We start from the raw sequence: 17,769 nt of genomic DNA, 5'->3' as shown, positions 1-17,769 counted from the left end.
TATTATAACCAGACACTGAACCATATACCTTCACTACAATGACATTAGCTTCGTCCTCATCACATTATAATCCCGCTGCGCTGCTGCACCGTAACTTACGGTCAGTCCCGCTGGCCCACAGCAGCGTGTGTTGGCCCCGCCCCCTCATGTTCCAGTGTTTGAAGTCGGGACCATACTCTCCTCAACGTGACCGCCGGGCCCCGTGCGGCCGTCCCCGCCCCTGCCAGCCAATCAGAACGCGCCGGGGGCGGTCAGCGGGGCGGGGTCAGAACCACCCTTCGTCCAATCACGGCGGCGGATTCTGCATCACTTGCCGAGTCCCTGCACCGGCACGTGTGTCCCTGCGTGTAGACCAGTGTTCTGGGAGGAGGACGAAAAGAAAGAGCGAAGAGCGGAGCCGTCAACAACGAGTCCGAGTCGCTTCTGTCACTTCACACACACGCTGTCATGGTGGAGTAACGAAGCTGCGAGCGTCGTTTTTCTGAAAAACACACATTCGAGGTGAGTTCCTCCTTCTGCTCGCCTATTGAGTCGTGACCGTGTAGTTAGCATGTTAGCTGTCACTCCGGGCTAGCTGTGTTGCTCGCTGTACCGATCGCCTGCCGCACTCACGGTAAACAACTTGAATTTACACTCTGCTATTAAAACATCCAACATGCGAACTGTTCACACGTGAAATGCGTAAAAGTGTTTTAACCCTTTGCTTTGACCGTTCGAGTAAACGTGCACCTCCGGGATGAGAACACGTTTATTACGCTTTTTCACAGTAAAATAAGCTAACAGCGCGAGCTAACGAGCCTTTCAATGTCAAATGTACTTGTGGCGTTTATTTATGTCTGAACTTTCTATTAACTCGACGGGACTCTGCTGGATCGAGCCGGTGAAGGTGTGGACATGTGGAGTGACAGGCCTGTTCCCTGTGAAAGGTTCACACTGTTCTGTTTCTTTCTGTACCCACGCAGATAATTGTTGTGACTGACAGTAAGTGAAGCAATAACCCGATCTGTATCAGTTCATGATCGATTGTTATCAGAGCCAACGTGATCGCTCAACCACCAGGTTTATGTTCCGCAGACTTTATTTCATTAACTATATGAGAGTTATTACTTTATTACTTAGTTATTCCTCACGGCTTTGATTTCTGCCTCTGAAGCAACATCAGGTGTTTGAATGACACTTAACTTCTGTCCCTTGTATTTCTTATTGTTTTATTGGCTGGAATTACCGATGTTTATTTTTGTTGTGTCTTCATTACAACAATCATACTATATATTGAAAGTAGCTCCTCCTCCACCACACACTGCAGAATGCATGCATGGGCATGTTAGTGAATGTAAACTGCATACGTGTGGGTGTTATTTGAAAGAACGGTGCATAAATGATTGATTAGGAAGAAATTCGAAATGACATAGTTTGACTCTCTAGCTTATTATTTTCTTTATCAGAAAGAACGTTTTCTTGTTTTAGTGTTCAGCATTTATTTTGGATTTATTGATTATTTATTACTCACAAAAAATTGACTGTTTCATCAAGTGTTTGAAACATTATTTTAACTGTGCTCCTGTGTTCCTGATGTGTGAAAGGATGAGCAGGCATCATTACAGATTTTTTTATTCTGTTGATGCACCCACACAGCATGGGGCATCACTAACAGACCACAGAAGCTCAATCTGCGCTGATGTAGCCCTACAGGTTCTTGAGAGTATTTCACACTGTTGAGCGCCTGAGTGTGCAAAACAGCTGTACATGAATATTCTAAAAGTTTGCAAAGGCAAGTTGACCAAGCTGTAAACAGAAATCAGAAACTCTCCACCACCCAATGTGTGCCCATCGTGTAAGTGGGCATCATGAAGGTGACACTTCCAGTGTATGAATAAGCCAAACATCCTTGACACCAGTACCATTCATTTTGTATGTGTGTCAGTAGAGGTGTGATGGCAGGCAGGGACGGTGCACTCCATGTTTTAACCATTTAATCAAATGTGTGGGGACTGATAAAAGTAAATAGTAGTAAATAGTTTACCTCGCAGTGATGCTTTAAAGAGAGACCCAGTGATTTACCAACGGGGCATAGTTTGGATTTAGATGAATTAATTCTAAAATTAACTTTATGCTAAGAGGGACAGAAAGAGATGTGGGGATGATAATCATTGATGGTGTTTGACATGCTCTGAGACAATTAAACAACTTTAGACTTGAAAAAACTGAACACAAAGTAGGTCAGAGGCCAAGAGGCCGTCACACATTCAATTGCTATTTGTTTTGCTGCTGTATTAATGCTCAAAAAGATATGTGAGCAACTTTAGGTTTGTAGCGTCAATCATGCCCCTTCAATATTTCTCTTTGTCTCTGTAACTAAATATGTTTACAGAAACAAATGACTGGGGAAAACATACCACATGTTTGAAATGCTTGAAAACAGGAAGGTTACAGGTGGGTTATTCCCACTCGTCTGACAAACATTCTAATGTAGTGGGTTCTTCCTGTACCATTATGACACACAACATCCTAAACTTTGTTTGAGGTTAGGTAGTTACAGCCAAAACCATGAACATCAGCTGACAACACCCCAGGAGATGAATAGATTAGCTGCTTACCCAGTTAAAAAACTGTGTGGTACAGTGACATAGAGACTGCTGGCAGATGTTGTGGAAGAACGCCAACATGAAAATAAGTTTGAAACGTCTGCTAAGTATCTGCTGAAAGACATAAATCCAGTAAATCCAGATGGTAGAAATAATTGGAAAGGACTCAGTTTATACCTCATTAAAATGCTTTGACCTTTTCTGGCATGTTGGTTTCTACAAATTGGATGATGTTTAACGTGCTTCAGCTTTGATTCATGTGCATATGAGGCTTTGCCACAACCACTCCTGACTTCACTTCATTTTTAACTAACCTGGTTTATTAATCTGCTGGGCTTTTAATCAGCCCATCTGGCAGTTGGAAGAATTGATCAGAGGCCCCCAAGTCTGAATGACATCAGTGGGAATTGAACTTTCAACCATGGCAGAGGCAGTGTTGTTGTACTTTGTGTTTTTGCTCATGTTTTGTGTTTTCTAATTGCTCCATCACCTCTAATGGCAGAGACAAACAGTCCCAAACTTGCTGATGCATCGTTAGGGCTTGGCATGTAGTGGATATTAGCAGGTAAAGGATCTGAAACTTTTCCCAGTTATTTGGGATGTGCTGATTTGTACACACATTACAATTTGCCTTACAGGGCTAAATGATCTATGAAAAACTAGCACAAAAAAAACATTTAACAGGGAGATTTACATTTTTCTAAATTATTTTTTTTAACAGTAATCACATCAAAAAAACACCAGGTGCTGTTTCAATGATATAGTCTCAGATTTCAGTGTTACTATTTTATGTTTGTCTAAAAATAGCACAGGAGGTTGTAATGTTGCCTTAACAAGTCATGTGGTCTCGTCGTGTTGTATTGTATTCTCACCGCACTCGCTGTAATCGCGTGTCTCACAAATGTACAAGATGTTCAAAGCTGGGTGCTGCACGGTGGCTGATCGTGAATCAGCTGCACCGCCCCACATATTGAACCAGTCACGGCCCGAGGCGGAGCTGAGACCAGCTTCTGAGAGCCGCCCCCCCCCCCCCCCCCCCCCCCCCCCCCCCCCCTCTCTCTCTCTCTCTCTGCGTGCTGAGCCCTCTCATTAGTCCAGCCCGGCGACCAATCAGCGGCCGGCGAGGCGTGCGGAAAGCACCGCCGCGTACACGTGCAGCGAGTACACAGCAGAGCAGCGCGTGGGCGGAGCTGAGAGCGAGCCCGACGGTGAGAACATCGTGCAGGGCGCGTCCACGGATCAGAGAATCACAGCAGCGCTAGTTTGTTTTTATCTCTTCATTGTTTCGCCGGAAGATTTTATAGACTCGTCGATGTCGCGCCACACCTTCCTGCAGCTCGCACGTCGCAGCAGGGAACAGTCATGCTTCCTTGAGTAAATTCCAGGTGACTGTCGCCTTTTTGTCTTTATCGTGATGATGCACACGCTGCGCCTGTGTTACACGTTGTGTTTCATGTAACACAGTGTCCTGCATGCTGTACTTTCGTGTTCATGCAATGAGGAAACGTTTCTGGAAGTCGCTGGTTATTCACACGAAATTTAAAGCTGCTTAGTTGTGGGCTGCAACAATGTTGATTTCCATTACTGTTAAAACTGCTGACTACTCTCTGAGTAAATCTATTATTCATTTAGTCTTAAAGCAACACAACATTTGTGATTATAATTATCACAACTCTGCAAATTTGTCTGCTCTGCTTTCCAAAACACAAAATGTAAAAAACCAAGAAAACTGACCTGAAGTACATCCAGTGAAATGTTGCATTTATTCCTTTAAAAATGTTTTATCTGTTGATCAGCTAATCATAACTTTTTTAAGATTCTAATGGGGAAATAGGGAAAAAGCACATTGCTCATCCAGTATTCAGCTTTCCTGAGGTGCTGGACCGTTCAGAAAAATGAATGAGGCAAATAAGCATCCACATACTTGAGATCTTAGTGGACCTTTGTCAGACGTGATATTCATTGATTGACATTGATTATTACGCTGTAATTACATTTACTTTATGTCATAATTCACTGCCTTGTCTTCGTACTTCTATCAGATGAACACTTGACTCTCATTACCAATCATAGTGGGCTGATTTGTGGCCAACTGTTGGAGCAGAGCCCAGTGAACAATAATGACTTCACCGAATTCACTGGAGTCTGTCTCCTGCATATCGTTTCCAACCACAGAGATGCTTTTGTTGATTTCAAACATTAGTTTAATCACTAATGAGCTTTCACTCATTTTACTTCCATCAAATAACTAATTGAAACCAAATTTATCAGGAAAATTAACACGTGAACAAAATCAGTGTGTTCAGTACTATTAAAATGACAAACCATCTTTGAGAAACATGGATTTAACCTGTCCTTTGACTTTTTAGTTTGGTCCGTGTCCTATACGCTAAGATGGAGGAGGCAGGATTTATGACAAACCCAGCAGCCAGTCATCAGGTCACTTTTTGGGAGCTACCATGTAGTCACATCTTTACAACGACAGAAATGCAGGAACAATCCCAGGCCAGTTTCGAACCATGAACGTTGTCATGCCTGTAGCCATTCGGCCTCAGAGGCCCTCTGACATTGACCACGCTATAGTCAGCGAGCCATGTTAGATATTCTTTCCCACACTAAGATAGACACTGTCTTTCATAATCACAGGTTGGTCCCACTGAGTGCATTTCCTGTGAATAATTCAAGTAGGTGGGCAGCACAGTGGCTCAGTGGTTTGCCTTGCAGCTCACAGTCATTGGTTCACCCTGTGTGGACCCTTGCTGTGGGGTGTTCTCATGTTCACTCAATGTCCGTGGGAGTTTCTGCCTGGCGCTCCACTTTCCTTCTACAGTCGAAACACAGGCAGGTTTGGTGAAGAGGAAACTTTAAAATTGGTGTCGGTGAGTGGGACTGTGAGTAGGACGGTTGTGTCTGTACACAAGGATTTGCTGCAGCAGTGTTACAGCACATGGATTGAATTTAAGGGAGGGGACACCCCTCATTCCAAGCACATACACAACTCTACAGTTGCCTTAGCAAGTGGGTGGTTGGGCCACTTCACCACCACCTCCATCAAACACCACCTCCATCCACCATTGTATGCCGTTGCCATCATCCTTCGAAGTATGCATGGCTACCAGCCTGACACAGCGCCCACTCACACCCTGCCTGCATATTTATGTCATAATTGCTCCTTCCCCCGCCCAGTTGGGCTGCAGCGTGCACACGGTTTACCATGTGCAAGTGATCATCATCCATCCAACAAAACATAATGCTGATTAGCATTTTCGTGGCCAGAGAGGAGGCACCTTGGTCACATTGATACAGCATCACATGAATTTGTCCCACTTCAAATCCCTGCAGTTGATCCCCACGTTTCCGTTGCAGAGTTATTACGGTTGTTTTAATCACGTCTGTGTCATGAGTTACATTTGTCATTAGCCATCCATACTTGTTATCCACCTGTCAGGACTAATAAGCAACCTCCAGCTGGTGACGGCAGCTCTGAACCTGTCCACTCAGCCTTTATCTGGTTGCTGCGTCATGACAGGAAGCTGAGGCATGTCCGAACTGTGAGGCACATACTTAAACCTGTCCTGAATAGGTTCTGCATCAAAAGCATCACAGCACACCTGCTAGGGGGTTTGTGGGACAGCTTTGTGTATAAAAGTTGAAAGGATTGACGACTGAGGATCGGTCTGTGTTGTCTTGTGCGTCTGTAGGGCTTAAAGGATTATGGGGTGTCTTTCTTACCCAAGGAATAAATAGCACTAGACTTTTACTTGCGTAGATGGTGGACAGATATATACTGCAAGATACTATTCACAAACAAACCCTAATTTATAGCAGCCCTCTCATGTTAAGCTTTATACCCTGGTCCTGGTGTTCTGTTTGTTTTGACTGTTCTCTGGGTAAAGGGGGACTAAGCTGTGGCAACTAACAAATGTCCCTTGTAATTGAGCATTAGTCCTGTGCTTCTATATTCAGATGCACACATACGCACTTGCTGCGTGCAGATAGGAGATTTCATTATGTACTCAAGATGAGGTGATGATCTTTTTTCTTGATAATCCAGGTATAAGGCTAACAACCAGACATACTTAAATCCTGACAAATATAGAGTCTGCACCATGAGGCAGGGAAAAACATCTCATGGCCATATTTTAATCTTACATGAAGGCCGACTCGATAAACTGATAATAAGCGTTTATTTTTCTCTCTTTACATAGCCTAAATCCTTGAGATGCATGTATACTGGCAAGGCCATAGCAAGCATTTTGTAATCTTGCAGCTAATATATTCCTATTTCTCTCTCCCTCTGTCTGCTTCTCCATTTTTCATCTCAGGTGGCCTTCAGCACCAAGAGCAACACATCTCCGAAGAGGCGAGAAGACAAGACACAGAGCGAGGATAATTTTTTTTGCTCTCACCAAGAGCTGTTTTTCTCACTCTCCCTCACAATCTCTCGACCCATCTGTCGGAGCACTTGTGCCAAGGCTGTTTCATAACAAGGAATTCATCTGTTGTCTTCTCTACTTTGAGTGACACCAAGACACAAAAAGATACATTTCTGTCTTTTTGGTCATTTGGAAGGTTTTGCTGCCATTTCCAAAACCCCTCTCAAAGGGCTTGAGGCCCAAAACTCTTACATTTAAAAATTTTTTGTCAGGATTTGACATGAATTTCTCTCCATAGTTCTTTAAATTAACATCCTACCACTATGATCTATCTGTGGATACACAGTCCCACTTAAATAATAATTTAAGTTGTTCGTGACTTCTCAGCTGAAACCTTAATCAAGCTGCACCAGCCTCATCCTACTCTAGTATGAGTTATGACAACTCTAAATCAATGCCCAGCAGCATCACTCGGGGGCGAGTGGCAAGGGCTAACGGGAAAGACAATGACCTGGAGGCAGAGTCAGAAGGGTTTAACTCTCTGAAAAGCAGTGGTGGTCAGCCCAGTCCCAATGTCACCACCCAAGTGCAAGGGAGCGGAGCCAGTGGAGGCTCATCTCCCAGTGGAGGGTCAGGATCCGGAGGTTCATCCAGAGACCAGAGGGGTCCCAACTCGGATGATATGGATGGCCTCTCCAGTGGTAACGACTCTGGGGAGCGGGAAAGCGAAGGCGGGAGGGAGAGCGGCTCACGTGGGCGCCAGTCCACGCGCAGCTCCCACAGCTCGTCGAATGGCAAGGACTCAGGCATGATGCTGGAGATGACAGAGAGCAACAAGAGGTAAGAGGAGATAGGAATTAAAACTTATGGAGTTTACCTAGAGTTTGCCTTCCACACAACACAGTGGGAGGTTCTCTTCATAGACACGTTCACAACAGCAACTAATCCTCTGCATTATTCAGGCGAGAGGTGGAGCAGACAGAGGCAGGAAGTGACATAGACATACCCAGCACCTTTTCTGTCTGATAAAATGTTCATTCCTCTTTTTCTCCAGCTCCAACTCCCAGAGCCTGTCACCTCCCAGTTGCTCCGTGGCCTACAGCACCTCCGGCTGCAGCAGCGACCAGTCAGCGAGGGCCCAGACCCAGAAAGAGCTAATGAAGGCCATCAAGGAGCTGAAGCTCCGTCTGCCATCTGAGCGAAAGTCAAAGGGTCACTCCAGCACTCTAAATGCACTCAAATACGCACTTCAGTGTGTCCGACAAGTCAGAGGTGAGCATCTGTTGCTGTAGGTTTCCTCTTCTCTGCCCAAGAAAGAGGAAGTGCATGTGTTTCTGTGAAGCGATGGATTTCAAGCCCCTGCCCCTTTAGTTGACGTATTTAGTGTCTTTGAGCTTTTTGTTATATTCAAATCTCAATTTAACGCGTATTCATTTTTTGCAGCAAACCGGGAGTACTACCACCAGTGGAGTGTGGAGGAGTGTCACGGCTGCAGTCTGGACTTGTCTACCTTCACAATCGAGGAGCTTGATAACATCACCTCAGAATACACCCTCAAAAACACTGTAAGTTTTTTCTAAAATGCTTCATAACTTTATAACTCTTCATACCTTCTTCTGCCACCAGGTATGAATTGTAACTGGTTTAGTTACATTTCATTCATTATGGTCTTAAAAACTCTTTCAGAAACCCATTTTCTTTCTGCTAGCAATATGTTCCTTTCACATTTTTCAAAAATAATGGATTTCATTTACAACTCACTCACAGAAAATCTTGACAATATTTGATGTTCTTTTCCTTTTAATAATGAATAAAGAAGGTGCACAGTTACAGGTTATAAAGATTGAGAGCTTTGAAATCCAGTCCAACTGATGCACTTGTTTGAATTAAGCAAACATTTAATACACACAGTTAACAGCTTTTGAAAACCTTATTTTCTCAGTTGAACTTGGCTCATGTTCACGAGCACACACTTCTTCACACTTTGTTTATTCAGCAATAGAATCTATTTCACTACTAAGCTGCCAAATACCCACTGTGCCCAAAGAAATATTTAATCGACAGATTGTTGGTTAAAGCACGTCTTTCTAAATTCCTTTATCCTTCTGTTTTTTTTTCCAGGACACGTTCTCCATGGCCGTGTCATTCTTGTCAGGGAAGGTTGTGTACGTATCCCCCCAGGGGTCGTCACTGCTGCGCTGTAAGTCCGATTGTCTTCAGGGGACTATGTTCTCTGAGCTTTTGGCCCCACAGGATGTCAGCACTTTCTACAGCGGCACAGCACCCTGCCGTCTACCTTCCTGGGCCTCCTGCATCGGATCTGGTGAGCTGAGACAAGGGGAAATTGGGAAAGGGTCAATAAATGGGAAGATTTGGTGTGGATGAGATATATCCAGGAAGATTTTTGTAGAGCTTAACTGAATGTAATGGTACATTTTCCTGTACTGACTTTCACATCCTCTTTCCTTCCAGTATCTCCTCCCCCCGATTGCACTCAGGAGAAGTCCATGTTCTGTCGGATCCGTGCTAACCGGGTGCAGGGCAGCGAGATGCGCTACTACCCATTCCGCCTCACGCCGTACCAGCTGACTCTTCAAGACTCTGACACTGCTGAGCCACAGCCCTGTTGCCTGCTTATTGCAGAGAGGGTCCACTCCGGATATGAGGGTATTTAATACTATACCGTATTGTTTTTTGAAGCAGATAGAGACCCTTTGGAATTTCCCAGTTACACCTATTTTCACCTCTGCTGTAGATACTTGAAACATTCTTCTGAACTGTTGTATATGTGTTCTGTGTCGTCCAGCTCCTCGTATCCCACCAGACAAGAGGATCTTCACAACCAGTCACACTCCCAGCTGCCTCTTCCAGGAGGTTGATGAGAGGTCAGTTCTTCTGTTGCAACTCGAAACATGAATCAATGATAACATTAAAGTTTCCAGTCACTGCATTTTTTTTTTGCAAAATTTCTGTCAACAAAAAACAATTTTAGTCTCAGGGGGCAAGTGGAATTAAAGAAGATTAAAACAAATAAACATTTATCTTAGTAATCTGTTCAAAGCTTGAGAGCAATAACAGATGTGTTATCATTGTGTAATGCTGTGTTAATATATTGCGTTTGCAGGGCAGTGCCGTTGTTGGGTTACCTGCCTCAGGACTTAGTGGGAACCCCCATCCTGCTCTACATCCACCCAGAGGATCGGCCAATAATGGTGGCCATACATGAGAAGAGTGAGTGTCAATACCGAAAATCTGAAACAGCCGTTCACACACACTATGTTTTAAAATATGAGCAGCTCTCTCATTGATTATCTGCTGCTTTGTCTCTTCTCAGTCTTTCAGTTCGCAGGGCAGCCGTTCGACCATTCGCCCCTGAGGATGTGTGCTCGCAGCGGGGAGTATGTGACCATCGACACCAGCTGGTCTTCCTTTGTCAACCCCTGGAGCCGCAAGGTGGCATTCGTTGTTGGGCGCCACAAAGTCAGAACGTAAGTTTACTATTTAACTTGCCTGAAATTGAAAGTATTTCCAAATTTAAAAAAGATTAAAGAAATAGTTTTTAAGTAATATGAACAGAGGATAATGTCTGTTCTTCCTGTCTCTAGGAGCCCTCTGAACGAAGACGTGTTCACCACGCCCCAGGGCTGCGAGAGCCAGGTCACCACACCTGACATCGTGCAGCTGAGTGAGCAGATCCACAGGCTCCTGGTGCAGCCAGTGCACAGCGGCAGCTCCCAGGGCTACAGTTCGCTTGGGTCAAGTGGATCGCGGGGATCCCACCGGTCACATCATCAGCACCATAGTGCCTCGGCCACTTCGTCCAGCGACGGCAATGGCCCCGCCATGGACAAGGCAGCTGCTACCATTGCTTTACACAAACCTGTGAGTTTAAGCAACAACACAGGCACAGGGTCAGGGGATAGAGCTCATACAACACACACTGTAGCAAAAACTTCCGTCCTATCCATTGTCATGTTACAACCCATTAAAATGTCAGTTTGCATGCTTTCAAAAGTCTAATTAACATGAGGAAAATGTCAATTAAGCTGAACGCCCATGCCGATGTCAGGCAGCACACAGTTAACCACGTCTGATGCTATGATTTTCTCCAGATGACGTTCCAGCAGATCTGCAAAGACGTTCACATGGTCAAGACGAGCGGACAGCAGGTTTTCATCGAGTCCCGTAATCGTCCGCCACCCAGAAAGAACCCCAGTGCAGGTAAAGTAAAAAGGATGGATAACTGACGTCCTCATGTTGACATCATACCGTATGAATTATTTCCTCTGCAAGGAAGGTTGTTTTCACTGCTGTTTGTCTGTCTGTCAGCAGGATTACTTAGAAACTACGGAAACAATTTCCTTGAAATATTAAAACAGGTGGATCCAGGAATTTTCTTTTCACTTTCTACAACATGGCGAGATAGGGCGTTAGCCTTAGCCGAGGTATGCACTCTCTCAGCGCGCTCCTAGTTTGCTGTCTAACGTTTCTGGTTTTATAATTTTTGTGGTGACCAATGGAAAACACACAAAATGAAAGAACATGCGAAACCTGCCTGTTACTGGGAATTCAATTATAAAGAAGGAATCGTAAATATATATTACTATATATCAAGTTTTCATCTCCTGTTCGTCTTTGTTCTATATCCAGGCATAGCAAACATCAGAGCCATCAAAAGCGACCCAGTCAGAGGTTTGATCGCCGACATGACAAAACCTCCCAAAGCTTTAATCCCTGCACCAATCGCACAGAAGGAGCCGCCAACAGGCTACTCCTACCAGCAGATCAACTGTCTGGACAGCATCATAAGGTGTGTGTTTGTGCAAATCTTGACTCCACACATTAGCTCTAGGTTTGTCTCTTTACTCATCCAACTACATGTTTGCTTTTGTGCAGGTACTTGGAGAGTTGCAACATTCCCAACACAGTTAAGAGGAAGTGTGGCTCCTCCTGCACTGCCTCCTCCTCGTCTGACGATGACAAACAGCAGGAGGCCAGCGGCAACAACAAAGGTGCTTTTTAATAATAATGCTTAAGCAATGTGGGTTGTTGTGCAGGTTATTATGTAAGTCACAGTAATGCAGTTCATGTTGGTGGAGAAAATACTCCTAAGAATACAGAACATATGTTCACCTCAGGACTTTTTCTTTATTTGCTCCTCTTTTTTTATTTTGCTGTTGCTCTACAAAGCTTTGTTGATGCTCTATGCTGATACTTTAATGTTTTGTTCACATCTTCAAATATTTTTTTATTTGATTTCTGTCGGACACTTGCGCAGACTTTCTTCAACTACCGATAGGAAAAGGCTTGTGCCTATGTCCGCCCAGAACACATTAACTAATTTTTTGTCTGTGGTTCAGTTAACCTCGTAGGTGAACCACCTCCTCTGCCCCCTCTGACCATGGCCACAAAGGCAGAGAGTGTAGCCTCAGTCCCGTCCCAGTGTAGCTTCAGCAGCACCATCGTGCATGTGGGAGACAAGAAGCCTCCCGAGTCAGGTGGGCATCATCAACACTCTTCTGTTCGCTGTAGTTTGTTTTTCAGCAGGTTTGTATGGAGGCTTTTTGCATGTCTCTTTCTGAATTTAAAAGGACTTCGATATGCTTCAAGGCAATTCCATGAAGTATTAATGTTAAGCTGTAATACACTGTGATACTGTTTGCATATTTTCTTTCAATTATCTTGTGATTGTCTCTTTTTGTCTAATCAGTTTTTATCTCAAACACATCCTCTACAGTTTCCTCTTTCTTTCAACTGGATCATGTTAAAACACTAATATCAAGTTAAACCTCAGTAGCCTAAGTACACAAGAGTCCTTTTACTAACACAGTAGTTTATCTAATACTGTCTGTTTCTTAGCTGCAAGTCATTCCAGACCAGGTCAAAGTGTTGAAGCTTTTTATTGTTGACTTTAACTTTCCGGTTTTAAGCGGAAGAATTTAATATTCCTTCTTCTAAAAAGTTACAGAACCTCTAACACCCCATCGTATGCTGCTTCCTATGTATCACAGACATCATCATGGAGGAGGCTCCTACAACTCCCACGCTAGCCCCTCCTCCCATTCCCACCATGCTGACTCTTCCTGCTGGCGGCCTGATGCTTCCTGCAAGCACAGCCAGCGCAACCCCGCCTCCTCTTCTGCCACCACCCACTCCTCCCATGCACCCTCTACCACAAACTGCCCAGCCAGAGAGGGACAGCCGGAGAAGCTGCAGTGTTGGCGGAGGAGGAGGAGGTCGGCTGGGTCTGACAAAGGAGGTGCTCTCTGCCCACACCCAGCAGGAGGAGCAGGCGTTCCTTGACCGCTTCAATGACCTCAGCAAGCTGCGCGTGTTTGATCAGACAGCGTCTTCGACAGTGCGGTGCCTCACCCCTGCTGCCAACCCACTATCACGAGGTAGGGGCACACTGCAGCCACCATTCTGATACACACACAAGTAACAGTTAATTCAGACCTTATAAATACAAGATTTCACATTAACATACCCATAGCAATGAAGAACTGAGAAGGTTGTAATAGATTATTTGAGGCATCTGTAAAGCAGCACGCAAACGGGCCTATATCAGATTAAAAGTTCTAATTTATCTATTGTTGTGAAGGAAGCAAAACAAATGCGCAGTGGAAAATGTTTTGCTTTATTTTCTATCTTCTCTTCTTCCAGGAGTGCGTTGTTCCCGTGACTACCCTGCTGCAGGAGGCAGCACCAGCCACCGGCGAGGCCGCGGAGGAAAGAGACTCAAGCACCAGGAGTCATCTGACCAGCACAGCTCCCTGGGAATGAGCGGGAACCGACAAGACCCCAGAACCAGCACCGCCCCTATGCCCCTCCACATGCCCCTTCACATGCCACATGGACCCCTGACAAACTCCTCGTCCTGGCCCTCTGTAGGTTCCCAGGCCAGCATTCCCTCCGCACCTTTCGCTCCTGGTATGCTTCCAATCTACCCAGTTTACCCTCCGCTTGCTCAGCCACTACCCATCCCAGACCCGTCACGGTTCCCCCCGACCCAGATGGTTCCTCCCATGATGGCACTCGTTCTTCCCAACTACATGTTCCCCCAGATGGGAGCGCCCATACCTCAGCCAGGTGCCACCCCCGGACACTTCTACAATCCTAACTTCACATACCCCAGTGCCCCCCCAACCATTGACCCAGCCGCCATCCCCACTCTCATCTCCAACCCCGTGCCCATTACCGGCAACTGCGCCCCGTCTCGTAGCAGCACGCCACAGTCCTACAGTCAGATGCCAGCTGAACGTGAGGGCGCAGAGTCCCCCCTCTTCCAGTCCCGATGCTCCTCCCCCCTCAACTTGTTGCAGCTGGAGGAGTCGCCAAGCAACCGGTTAGAGGTTGCAACAGCCCTGGCGGCATCACAGCAAGCCACGCCCTCTGCGCAGGGCTGTGCTGCTGGGGGACCGAGCTCAGCCAATCAGAGGAGCTCTGATGAAACCTCCAAGGAGAATGTAAGTACAACAGATGTTCAGGATAACTTATATTTTTCTTATTTCTTGAAAGATTATAAAAATTTACACACTTTTTTTTTTTTTTACACGTATTTTTTCATCAGGGTGAAACTAATGAGTCGAACCAGGATGCAATGTCCACCTCCAGCGACCTGCTGGACCTCCTGCTGCAGGAGGATTCCCGCTCAGGCACTGGCTCAGCTGCTTCTGGTTCAGGGTTCTCTGGAACCAGGTCCTCGGGTTCAGGCTCCGGCTCCAATGGATGCAGTTCCTCTGGCAACAGCGGCACCAGTAAGTAGAGATATTTGACCACATCAAGCTTTTTAGTCAAAAATGAAACTGAAATAATGAGTGAATTTTTTAGGTTAAGGGTTTAGATATGGTATTTATTTCAAATAAAGTAGAGTTTGTACACGGATGCAGTTTTTTATCGGAATTCTTGTATCGATAGGAAACTCAGCAAAATGAATGGCAACGACGATTCGTGATTAATCAACTTTTAAACCTTGTCTATGCAGGCAGCAGTCAGGGCAGCCACACCAGCAAGTACTTTGGCAGCATCGACTCATCAGAGAACGACCACTCCCGCAAACAGCCAGCAGGGGGCAGCAGCAGCGGCGGCGGAGATGGAGGCGAGGAGCAGTTTATCAAGTGTGTCCTCCAGGACCCCATCTGGCTCCTGATGGCCAACACCGACGACAAGGTCATGATGACGTATCAGCTGCCAGTCAGGTAAGACAAGAAGGTCTCTCATTAGAGCGCATACCTCTGTCAATTCCCAACAGTCGCTTTACATTCAAGCTGCACCAAATAACACTCACTCATAGATACCAGTCCTTTAAAGATGCCATTTTTTTCAAATCAAGATCCATGAATTATTCCCTGGGAAATTAAAATGGCCTCAAAAGCAACTCACATCTCACAATGTCAAATTAACAGAATGGCCACAGAAGACAGCAGGTTTATAGTGAACATGTATTTTTTGTCGTTGTGTAACAGGGACATGGAGACAGTGCTGCGAGAGGACCGCGAGGCCTTGAGGAGCATGCAGAAACATCAGCCACGGTTCACAGAGGAGCATAAGAGGGAGCTGAGCCAGGTCCATCCCTGGATCCGAACAGGACGCCTGCCGAGAGCCATCAACATCTCTGTGAGTCGCCTGCAGCTCAACCACGAGCCATTAAAAGTGTTTTTTATGAACTAGAATGGCAAAGAGCACATACAGTCCCTTTATGAAACCACACTTAAATTCAGATTTTATGCACACACTCATAAAAAAAAATCAAGACCCATGAATATTTTCTTTCAGCAAATGTTTAAAATAAACGCAGACAGAACCATAACCTTTGTTTAATTACCTCGGCCATGAAACACAGACTAGAAGTAACCTTCCTCTCTGGTTTTTTCAGGGCTGCACAGGCTGCAAGTCCCCCCCCACCGTGCCACCGGCAGCTCCGTTTGACGTGGAGATCCACGAGATGGAGCTGTGCAGTGCACTGAAGACTCAGGTGGACAGCGTCGGAAAGGGCAAGAAACTCCTCTCAGAGACCCCTATGGATGAGACTCACCCTGAGGACGAAGAAGAGGAGAAAGGAACCAAAGACGGCAACCAAGACATGACGGCAGAGGAGCAGACAGCAAGCTCACGGGCTGCAGAGGTTCAGGCTCAGGTGGAATCTGCCATGAGCCACTGAGTTGGTGGCCAAAGATAAAGAAACGGCATCACGACGTTTAGATGTTGAAATGCAGGAAATGTGCACCTTCGAGGAGTGATGCCTGTGACATCGTTACACAAGATGTAAGGTGTTCAAACGGGCTCTTCCGGGACATCACGGTTTACGGTTTGATGAATCACTTGGAAGATCTCACCCTCTGAAGACAGAACGTGAAACACTCAGCTTCAAAGAGCGAACCAGGACTTTTCTGTTCTCTCTCTCTCGGCTGTTCTCGTTGTTCTTAGAGTATTTATTTAAGTTGTAAAATAATGGACTGAGGTGAATGTGTTACAAAAAAAAAAACGCATTAACGTAAAAAGATGGATGTGCTTCACCACAGTGTCCGCCATGTTTTTATCTTTCCTTTTCAAGGTTCAGCTCACGAGGGGGGAAAAAGGGAGTTCACATGAATTGCAGAATGTTTCCAAGGTTGTCTGGGATCCTGCTCCCTCTTAAATCCTGATTGTTTTCTAATGTTAAATCTTTGCCCTGATTAAAGTAGCATCGACTTTCATCCAATACAGTAAATGTACAGTAAGAAGCAGGTTATTTTGTAAACACTGTGTATATTTTTATACTTTCAGGAGAGGATGCTTTGTCTGTACTATATGAATTATAAGGAAATGCGGAGACGTTTCTTTTCTCCCCTGTGACACTACAATCTAATGCGAAGTACGTTAATCGTGGAAGCAGTATGGCAATCGACAGGAGGCGGACCTGGACTGAGCTTTCTCCTCAGCAGGGCATTAGAATGTGCATTTGTGCGGCCGCTCAGCAACTGAGAAATGAACAATCGCCTCCCTGAGATAACGATTCCCTCACGGACATCACAGACGGTTTTTCCCCACGCACACTCACACACTGCCAGCGCCCAGAGGAGCTGTGGAACCTTCAGCGGAGGAAGAGCTTTTGTGTCGCCAGAGCTCACTCGTGGTGGATTTTGAAAGAGGCGGACAGTAACTTTAAAAGGTCTTCTGAGTTCGGACAGTGTTTGCTCTCTCTCTCTATCCCTCTCTCCTCCTCTCTGTGGCACTGTTCTGGTCGTGTGATATCCCCTGCTTGTCGTCAGTGGTGTCTGCGACAGTTTAATATTTTTGTGAAATTCTTTTAACAATAAAATTGACTCTTTAAATGTAAAATCTTGCTTTGTTTTTTATTTATTCGTCCAGGGCGGTCAGTTCTTTTTCTGATTTCATGTCTTTGCAGTGTATTTTAGTTGGCGGGAGTTCAGCAGCAGTTGGCGTGGATACTGAGAAGTGTCCAGAGTGAACTGGAAGCAGAGAGCAGATCAGGGCAGCTGCTTTCCTCACACAACCACAGCCTCCTTCTCTGCAGCTGCGGTTTTTACCCAGAGTGGTCACCGCAGCCTAAAAAAGACAACGGTATGCCCTTGTCGAGGCAAAGTGACTTCATTGACTTCTCTGCACTTTATCATTATAACGATGATGAAAACGTCGTGTCTTTGCCAAAGCTCATGATAATCAGTGCTTATTTAAAGTTGCATTACATGTATCGAAATCTTATTTTTTCCGGAGCAAAGGTTCCAAAAGTATATTTTACCCATAGACTGTGTATAAAGAGATTTTACATTATCCATGCATTTTATTTTAAAGAGCCGTGTCAGGCC

General features: G+C 45.3%; 1 protein-coding gene across 3 annotated transcripts; it reads left to right on the top strand.

Moving 5' to 3' along the window:
• The first annotated feature begins 334 nt into the window (after nucleotides 1-334).
• per1b (period circadian clock 1b) lies at nucleotides 335-17,282 on the top strand. 3 transcript variants are annotated; one of them, XM_020095546.2, is made up of 20 exons: nucleotides 336-501; nucleotides 6,911-7,801; nucleotides 8,016-8,233; nucleotides 8,405-8,526; nucleotides 9,083-9,284; nucleotides 9,434-9,628; nucleotides 9,768-9,846; nucleotides 10,086-10,192; nucleotides 10,296-10,449; nucleotides 10,567-10,843; nucleotides 11,074-11,182; nucleotides 11,612-11,771; nucleotides 11,858-11,973; nucleotides 12,322-12,459; nucleotides 12,973-13,359; nucleotides 13,625-14,427; nucleotides 14,532-14,718; nucleotides 14,946-15,159; nucleotides 15,427-15,577; nucleotides 15,837-17,282. In XM_020095546.2, the coding sequence occupies exons 2-20, from the start codon at nucleotides 7,392-7,394 to the stop codon at nucleotides 16,119-16,121; spliced, it is 4,314 nt and encodes a 1,437-aa protein (XP_019951105.2). In that variant the 5' UTR covers nucleotides 336-501; nucleotides 6,911-7,391; the 3' UTR covers nucleotides 16,122-17,282. The 3 variants fall into 3 exon arrangements, with proteins under 3 accessions (XP_019951107.2, XP_019951105.2, XP_069375306.1); XM_069519205.1 differs by lacking the exon at nucleotides 336-501 and adding an exon at nucleotides 3,950-3,970; XM_020095548.2 differs by lacking the exon at nucleotides 12,322-12,459 and having other exon boundaries at nucleotides 335-501.
• The last annotated feature ends 487 nt before the right edge of the window (nucleotides 17,283-17,769 follow it).

The sequence above is a fragment of the Paralichthys olivaceus genome, chromosome 22 (genome assembly GCF_024713975.1).
Source record: "Paralichthys olivaceus isolate ysfri-2021 chromosome 22, ASM2471397v2, whole genome shotgun sequence".
NCBI lineage: Eukaryota > Metazoa > Chordata > Actinopteri > Pleuronectiformes > Paralichthyidae > Paralichthys > Paralichthys olivaceus.
Note: the sequence above shows the minus strand (reverse complement) of the source record. Positions and strands in the feature narration are given on the sequence as shown.

Bases quoted from the DNA above. Each gene is read 5' to 3' on its own strand.
- per1b (XM_020095546.2), top strand. From the start codon at position 7,392: ATGAGTTATGACAACTCTAAATCAATGCCCAGCAGCATCACTCGGGGG. The intron at 10,450-10,566 runs GTAAGTTTACTA...TCCTGTCTCTAG, and splicing joins GGGCGCCACAAAGTCAGAAC to GAGCCCTCTGAACGAAGACG. The intron at 11,772-11,857 runs GTGTGTGTTTGT...GCTTTTGTGCAG, and splicing joins TGTCTGGACAGCATCATAAG to GTACTTGGAGAGTTGCAACA.